We start from the raw sequence: 8945 nt of genomic DNA, 5'->3' as shown, positions 1-8945 counted from the left end.
GACTGAGACAGGGCAGGGGACAGGAACGGGATGACTTATTGAGGTCTCTGACACGCCTGGCAGGCCAGCAGGGCACTACAACTCTTTTCCCAGTAGTAATTATACTTGGCCCGAAAAAGCTTTAGAATTATTCCCATGTTGAGTGGGCACACAGTGTCCTGAGACATCCTTGGCCCTCTGAGATCCAGGAAACTGCTCTAGATGCCAAAGATATAGAGACAGTAGGAAAGTGCATGGGTGGAGAGGCCCTCAGCCCCAGCAGGAGGCAATAGGCTGCCTCTCTGAGGGCTGGATGCAGTGGGAGGGGAGGGGATCTGAAGGGAGAGGAGGCAAGGAGGAAAGGAAGCAAACTTTACCCAACTCTTCAGCAGCCCAGCTGGGTGTCTGCGATGTCCACATATGGCTGAGAGCTCCAAGTCTGGGACACAGAGATGCCAGCATGCAGGACACGAGATACTGCCTTGTTTTCTCCTCCTTTCCCCTGCCTTTCCCCATGCCCCTTCCCCATTCCCCGTCCAAACTCTCCTGTTGGCCAGGGGTGTGGAAACAGTTGGATGTCTTTGGCCACTCTAGCTGGAGTTCTGCCCTATGTGATCTTGGCTGAGTCACTTAATGACAATAACCCAGTTTGTGTGGAGTCACAAATGGCGTTCACATCATAACATCACCAGACTCTCCAGCCACACCCATTGTACACGCATTATCTCATTCAATCCTCATGACAACTCTGGAAGTGAAATCATGTTAGTGCACCCATTTTGCAGATGAGGACACTGAGGCTTAGGGAGATGGTGTGTGACCTTCCCAATGTCATATGGCTAATAAATGGCAGGAATGGAATTCAAACCATGGTTTACTAAACTCCAAAGCTGGAGCTCTTCTACAGTCTCAGGATTTAGAACAGGGATTATTACTATCTCTGCTGTTGACATGAGGAAACTGGCTCAGGGAGGTCAAGTGACCTGCCAAAGCTTGTACACATGGAAAGTAGTAGAACCAGGATGCAAACACATTTCTTTACCACCAACACCAATATCTATTTTGCCAACAAAACAATGAGGGGCCTGAGTAAATAATCTCAACGGTTAACTCCACCCTCCAATTGAGATACTTTTTTTTTTTTTTTTTTTTTTTGAGACAGGGTCTGGCTCTCTGTCACCCAGGCTGGAATGCAGTGGTGCAATCTGAGCTCACTGCAGCCTCTGCCTCCTGGGTTCAAGCCATCCTCCCACCTCAGCTTCCCAAGTAGCTAGGACTACAGGCACATGCCACCATGCCCAGCTAATTTTTGTATTTTTTGTAGAGACAGGGTTTTGCCATATTGCCAAGGCTGTTCTCAAACTCCTGGGCTCAAGCAGTCCTCCTGCCTCAGCCTCCTAAAGTGAGCCACCACACCCAGCAGCTGAGACACTTTTTAATTCTGGGCTAGGGCAAAGAGAAGTTGGAAGGAAAATGGGTGAAAATAAAGAAGTTCTCAGTCATAATGCAGCTTGTTCATGCCTCCTGCCTCGGGATGCCGCAGTGGCTGCCCCAGCCCTGCCCTTTCAGCCTCAGCCCTTCCCTCAGTGAAGGAGAGAAAAAGTGATTTAACAAAATGAAGACTGTCAGCCCTTGGAGCTTGGACCTTTGAGATCTCACACTGCCCCACCCAGTAGCTTCCCCTTCCAGTAGCGTGGCACCACCTTCTGACCCACCCCTCAGTGTGTCCACCAGCGAGAGTGGTTCCTAAGGGAGAGTGTGAAGCACACGCAGGCACTGTCTTACACCACACCTGCTGAGTCCAAACCATGGGAGGCTCCTCTCCTAGACCCTGCATCCTGAAAGCTGCGTACCTGAGAGCCTGCGGTCTGGCAGCAGGGACACACCCAGGGGGAGGAGCTGCAATCGTGTCTGGGGCCCCAGCCCAGGCTGGCCGGAGCTCCTGTTTCCGCTGCTCTGCTGCCTGCCCGGGGTACCAACATGGCCCAGAAGCGTCCCACCTGCACCCTGAAGCCTGAGTGTGTCCAGCAGCTGCTGGTTTGCTCCCAGGAGGCCAAGAAGTCAGCCTACTGCCCCTACAGTCACTTTCCTGTAGGGGCTGCCCTGCTCACCCAGGAGGGGAGAATCTTCAAAGGTAAAGGCGGGCACCCCAGGGTCCCCCAGCCCAGCAGCCTGGGTGGTGGGTCAGAGGAAGATGTACAGGAAGAGACGCAGAGGCACAGGCAGTGGCAAGAGCGCGGCTCTGTCCCTTCTTCCCCCAGTCTCCGCTGGAATGTTCCTATCCTGCCGACTGCCCCAGACCGCGCTCAAATGTGGCTTAAATCCAGGGTCTTTCAGTGCTTAGAGGACTGGGATGAGGAAGGAAGTTGGATGGGAGGCAGGAAGGGGAGGCCATAAATCAAAAACATCAACAGTCCTGGGGTGCAGGCAGGGAGAGGATTCGTGCTTTCCCAGCCTCGGATATGTCTGGCACCTTACTGAGGCTTCCACAACACTAAGTCCACACCTCCCGCCCACTGACCTAGGTGTTAATGCTCGTCTTTAGATGAAACTACAGAGGTCCCGAGAGGTGACATGACTTGCCCAAGGTCACACGGGGCGCTGGTGGTGAAACCCTGGGCTGGAGGTTCCCCAAAGCCCTGCTCTCTTCCTTCCACCCACTGTGCTCAGTGCTGGCCAGGGTGGTGACGTGTTTGTCGGGGGTGGTCCGTGGAGAATCTTGGAGGAGAAAAGCCAGCTGGGCCTTCGGAGTCCAGCAGTGAGCAGCGCCCTGCGGGGTGGGGGCGGGTAATGGAACCTGAGCCCATCTGAGTCTGCTCTAATCTGTTCCTAAACTCTTTTCTTTGATTTATTGCTTTTGTAGAAAAGTTCATGTGAGCAAAAATTCAAGCTTGTTTTTGCTAAGCTTAGAGGCATTCTCCTTCAGGGCAGTGGGGGACATGGTGTGGAGGTACCCCTTGGTATTATTCCCTGTCTGTTGAGGTTCTGTCGGTGTGACTTGCCTGGGTCTTAAACATCTTTGAGCGGGAGAAGCAGGTTTGATTGCGTGCTAACAGCGTGTGAAAGGAAGGTGATTAATGCTATCCGTTTAACCCCTGCAACCCTGAAAGGCAGAGAAGGAAACAGGTTTGGAAAGTTTCAGAGCTCGAAATCAGAGCTGGGATTGGAACCCAGACTTCCACTGACTCCAAAAGCTGTTGCTTTGTGGGGAGTGAAGGATCTCTGAGTACCGTGTTGAAATTCAGACCTCTTTTGGTGGCTGAGGTGAATATTAAACATTAACCACCACCACAAACAACAAACATTCACCACCACCGCAAACACCATTGCAACTCGCAACATTACAGAATCTTGAATGTGGAATCAGCTCTTGATTCTTTCGAAAACCTCCACATCCTTTCCAGATGGCACAGAAAGGGCCCTCCTACAATCCCCCGGCACCCACACTGACCCCTCCTGCCGTGCTTATCACATGTGTCATCACTGTCCACTTACGTATCTGCCTCTCCCTTGGGACTTTGTGCTGCAGAGGGCAGGGGCTGTGTCTTGAATCTTTGTACCATTGACTTTCTCGTGCTGTGACGTAGCACCTGCCTGGCTCAGAACAGGCACTCAATAACTGTTGAGTGACTGACTGGATGAATGAATGAGATGAGTACATTTGGAGAAGCAGAAGGAAGAGGGATGGCGGGGCAGGTGGTGGTGATAGGGGCTCAGCATGTTCAGCCACAGCATTTCCTGGCCTGTGGGGCCGGCATGGCTGCCTTCCATCCATGCTTTCCAGCACTGGAACTGGTGTTCTGCTTGGAACAGCAGGAGGTCAGACAGCCTCATCGTGCCTCCAGAGCCAGGGGGCCCCCATGCCAGAATGCTCAGGTCCTTTCTTGTTTTAAAACCCACAATAGCCGGGCATGGTGGCTCACGCCTGTAATCCCAGCACTTTGGGAGGCCGAGGCAGGTGGATCACGAGGTCAGGAGATAGAGACCATCCTGGCTAACACGGTGAAACTCCATCTCTACTAAAAATACAAAAAAAAATAGCCGGGCGTGGTGGTGGGTGCCTGTAGTCCCAGCTACTCGGGAGGCTGAGGCAGGAGAATGGCGTGAACCTGGGAGGCGGAGCTTGCAGAGAGCCGAGATCGTGCCACTGCACTCCAGCCTGGGCGACAGAGGAAGACTCTGTCGCAAAAAAAAAACAAACAAAAAAAACAAACCCACAATAAAGGAGGCACACTTTCACTCATAAGTGACACCTGGGAGCTCCTTCCAGTGAAGTCCACACCTCTGTCACCCTCATACTGATCATTCAACAGATATTTGCTGAACATCAACTCTGTTCCAGGTAAGGTGCCAGGTGCTGGGGATATCACAGTGAACAGGGATAACACAATCCCTGCCCCCATGGCAGTCCCCTCATATTGCATAGGTGATGACTGAAGGCTCTAGCCTCATCCAGTGGAAGGAAGGAATGGAGGAGGTAAACAGGACTGTGGCCCATTTGCATTGCAGGGAAAGACCTGGTGTCACCAGAGAAAGGGTTGTGTGATGGGGATTTAGAGAGTGAAATGGAGGCTTCAGAGTCAGAGGTTCCTGGGTTGGAAGGCTGGTGTTTATCAACTGTGTGACTCTGGGTGAGACCCTTCACCTTTCTGAGTGTCAGCTCATACATTTTATTTATTTATGGTTTTTTTGTTTGTTTGTTTGTTTTTGAGATGGAGTCTCACTCTGTCACCCAGGCTGGAGTGCAGTGGCGCGATCTCGGCTCACTGCAATCTCCGACGCCCAGGTTCAAGCGATTCTCCTGCCTCAGCTTCAGAGTAGCTGGGATTACAGGCACCCACTACACATCCGGCTAATTTTTGTATTTTTAGTAGAGACAGGGTTTCATCATGTTGGCTAATCTGGTCTCGAACTCTGAGGTGATCCACCCGCCTCAGCCTCCCAAAGTGCTGGGATTACAGGCGTGAGCCACCGCACCCAGCCAGCTCACACGTTTTAAGCCAGGGATCATAAAACCCACCTTTCAGGATGACTGTGAACAGAACCAGATTCAGCTGGTATGCTGGTATGCCTGGCACGGCACGGCATGGCAGGCAGCATTCACTCTGATCGGTTGGTGCCTGTGCTGAGTATGTAGAATTTCACCCCTGGTTGTGAGGCTTTAAATGAGTAAATGCTTATAAAGCATTCAGCGCATTTTCTGCCTCGTAATAAGAAGGTCACAAGTGATAGCTGCTTCTGCTACCACTATTAATGCTGTCATTATTCTTATTATCTGGAGGCAGATTGTGGAGGACTTTTGGAGGCCAAACAGAGACACTAAGATTTGAAGAGGTAGGAAGTAGGGAGCCAAGGAATGTTATTAAGAAGAAGAGTAACATAAAAGTGGTGTGTGATGACATTTAGTGTGACAGGTGCTCAGCAAGGGCGGGGACAGAGGAACAGTGTCAGGGTACAGTATCTGCTCCACTCACTGACCTGTCTGCAGTGTCAGCTCATTTCCTGGCCTATCACTGGGCCTCTGTAAGGTTTGTTGAACACATGAATGAAAGGCTTGTACTAGGACTGGGACAGGTAGAATGAAGAGAAAGGAATGATCCGAGAGATATTGTGTGGGACACATGGACCGGGCCTGGCATGGGCAGTGTTACAAATAAAGGCTGGGTGCGGTGGCTCATGCCAGTAATCCCAGTGCTTTGGGAGGATGAGGCTGGAGGATCCCTTGAGTCCAGGAGTTCGAGACCAGCCTGGACAACATGGCAAGACGTCGTGTCTACAAAAAGTACAAAAATGAGCTGGATGTGGTGGCGTGCACCTGTGGTCCCAGACACTTGGGAAGCTGAGGTGGAAGGATCACTTGAGCCCCAGGAGTTCAAGGCTGCAGTGAGCTGTAATCACACCACTGTACATCAGCTGGGTGACAGAATGAGACCCTGTCTCAAAAAATAAAAAACAAAATAAGAAATAAAGTAAAGGCACATGGCTTTAGGATCGCCAGCCAGGTGGCCCAGGTGAATGATGATGCACTGACTGAGGTGAGGCATTGAAGGCATGGCTGCACTGTGTGCTGGGGACGTGCTGGGCAGGGACCAGCAGCAGTATTCGAAGCTACAATGGAGTGAGCTCACTAAGGACTTCATTTAGATGACCTCCTGTAATATCACAGCCACCTCATGGTGGGGGACAATGAGTTTCACATGCATTAATCAGAGTACTTCCTATGGTCAATGTCAGAAAGCAACCAGAACCAGAGCGGGCAAGGGTAGTGCTTGTCTCAGGGTAGCTGGATCCAGGAACACAAACATCACCACGTCCTTCTTTATCCTTCTGGGTGCTGGTCTCTTTCTCTTGTCCTGCAGGTGGGCTTTTTCTGGGCATCAGGGAACATGAGTGCAAGCAGTCTCTGGTTCCCATTCTTTTGTTTTTGTTTTTGTTTTAGAGGCAGGGTCTCTCTCCGCTGCCCATACTGGAAGTACAGTGGTGCGAGCCTAGTTCACTGCAGTCTCAAACCCCTGAGTTCAAGCGATCCTCCTGTCTTAGCCTCCCAAGTAGCTGGGACTACAGGTATGTACCACCATGCCCAGCTAATTTTTTTTATTTTTATAGCGATGAGGTCTTGCTACGTTGCCCAGGTTGGTCTCGAACTCCTGGCCTCAAATGATCCTCCCACCTTGGCCTCACAAAGTACTGGGATTACAGGCATGAGCCACTGCACCTGGCCTGTTTATCATTCACACATTACTGAAGTAGGAAGTGAGGCCAGGTGCAGAATAGGGGGTGGATGCGGTAAGTTGGGGCTTGGAGCAGGGGGCACCTGGACACCCAGAGGAAGCCTGGTGTGGTCTCATGGGGTGAAGCAGAGCTGATCAGGAGGCCGAAACGGCACAGCTGAGTTTAGACACTGTGAGTTTACAGCTTATGGCAGAACAGGTCTGCCCAGGTCTGTGACTTTCTCCAGCTAAACACAAGACCGGCACAGGTGAAGGCTTCCCCCTCCAAGGCAGCTGGTGTCCCATCCAATTCAAAAGCAGGCCTGGCTGCAAAGACGGCCTTGCTATCGAGACTTCATAATGATCATCATTTTCTCTCTGTTACTCCCAACCCTGGCCAGGGCCCTGTGCCCCTCACAGATTGGCCACCCAGGATGGTGATTAACAACTACAGCAATTAGGTTTTCATGATGCACCTCGGGCTGGTGACATTCGTGACTGCTTGTGGGGAGAGCCGAGGGAGAGGTACAGAAAGAGGAGCTCACTGGTGAGGAAAGAGCTGCTAAGAGAAAAAAAAAAGTGAGGACACAAAGAGGAGAGTGGAGATGGCATAGAAGGAGGATTGAGAAAGCAAAGAAAATGGGCCAGGCGCGGTGGCTCATGCCTGTAATCCCAGTGCTTTTGGAGACCGAGCTGGGCGGATCACCTGAGATCAGGAGTTCAAGACCAGCCTGGCCAACATGGTAAAACCCCATCTCTACTAAAAATACAAAAAATTAGCCAGGCATGGTGGTGGGTACCTGTAATTCCAGCTATTCAGGAGGCTGAAGCAGGAGAATCGCTTGAACCTGGGAGGTGGAGGTTGCAGTGAGCCGAGATCACACCACTGCACTCCAGCCTGGGCGACAGTGAGATGCCATCTCAAAAAAAAAAAAAAAAAGAAAGAAAGAAAGAAAGAAAGAAAGAAAGAAAGATAAAAGAAAAGAAAAGAAAGAAAGCAAATAAAATGGTTCATGGAAACAGAGTCAGCTCCGGGCCTTGCACATGGCGGTGGCTCAGCCGGTGTTCGTGCAGCGCCAGGTGGGTGATGGGCAGGGAAGGGAAGGACCACCTGTAACCCTAGGGGCACTGCACGAGGTGTCCCTGGGCTCGTGGGGAGTATGCACCTGGCGATGAGACCACGACGGTGCCAGAAAGGGTCCCAGGATGGTGCCCAGACACAAGACTTCTTGGCTGTAGTTTCTGCCAACTCTGCTGGCACAACCCAAGGGATGGGAGGGTTTATCTTCTTCAGCTCATGACCTTAGGACAGTGGTCTCTCTCCCTCTTTCCTCCTCCTTTCCTCTCCGTCTGCCATTTAGGGAAAAAGCCACTTTACTCAACCAGCTGGGGTGAATTCTGAGAGGAACACACCACATTTTAGAAGACACTTGAGGATGTCTTGGTTAAGTAACCACTGAATCCAGCCTACCTTGGCTTAATTCTTAAATCTGAGTCTTCCATTTTCCCTCAAACTACCCCCTGCTGTTCTGATTCTGTCCCTGGTCTCCCTTTCTCTGCCTGGATGCATTTTCCTAGAAGCGTTTCTTGGTGCCTGACACCAGCCCCTCTCTTCAGCAGCTGATGGACTCCAGGCCCCATCCCCCCAACACCACAGCATCTCTGGTCTAGGTAAGAGCAAGCTTCTCTAACCTGGGTCTTCAGCTTACAGCCCACCTCCCATCACGCCCCGTTTCCCACTGTTTCCCCCTGCCAAGGAACTTCAGTTAGTCCTCTCCACTGTCACTCAAAAGTGGCTCGTTTTGTGACCAGCCTGGGCAACAGGGTGAAACCCCATCTCTACAAAAAAATACAGAAATTAGCCAGGTGTGGTGGCATGTGCCTAGAGTCCCAGCTACTCGGGAGGCTGAGGCAGAAGGATGGCTTGAGCCCCGGTGGTGGAGGTTGCAATGAGCCGTGATCACGCCACTGCACTCCAGCTCAGCCCGGGCAACAGAGCAAGACTCTCTCTCAAAAAAAAAAAAAAGGCCAGGCACGGTGGCTCATACCTGTAATCTCACTCAGTACTTTGGGAGGCTGAGGTGGGTGGATCACCTGAGGTCAGGAGTTCAAGACCAGCCTGGCCAATATGGTGAAACCTCATCTCTATTAAAAATACAAAAATTAGCCAGGCGCAGTGGCAGGCGCCTGTAATCCCAGCTGCTCAGGAGGCTGAGGCAGGAGAATCGCTTGAACCTGGGAGGCGGAGGTTGCAGT

At 51.5% G+C, this 8945-nt stretch overlaps 1 protein-coding gene across 1 annotated transcript in view; it reads left to right on the top strand.

Annotated features, from left to right (window-relative positions):
• Positions 1–1753: 1753 nt before the first annotated feature.
• The window catches only part of CDA (cytidine deaminase), a 29371-nt gene continuing 22179 nt past the window's right edge, over positions 1754–8945 (top strand). The window contains exon 1 of the mRNA XM_004024824.4: positions 1754–2113. Coding sequence (XP_004024873.1) covers positions 1960–2113 — 154 coding nt within the window. The 5' untranslated portion in view covers positions 1754–1959. The remainder of the gene's footprint in view (positions 2114–8945) is intronic.

Source organism: Gorilla gorilla, chromosome 1 (assembly GCF_029281585.2).
Source record: "Gorilla gorilla gorilla isolate KB3781 chromosome 1, NHGRI_mGorGor1-v2.1_pri, whole genome shotgun sequence".
Classification (NCBI taxonomy): Eukaryota; Metazoa; Chordata; class Mammalia; order Primates; family Hominidae; genus Gorilla; species Gorilla gorilla.
Note: the sequence above shows the minus strand (reverse complement) of the source record. Positions and strands in the feature narration are given on the sequence as shown.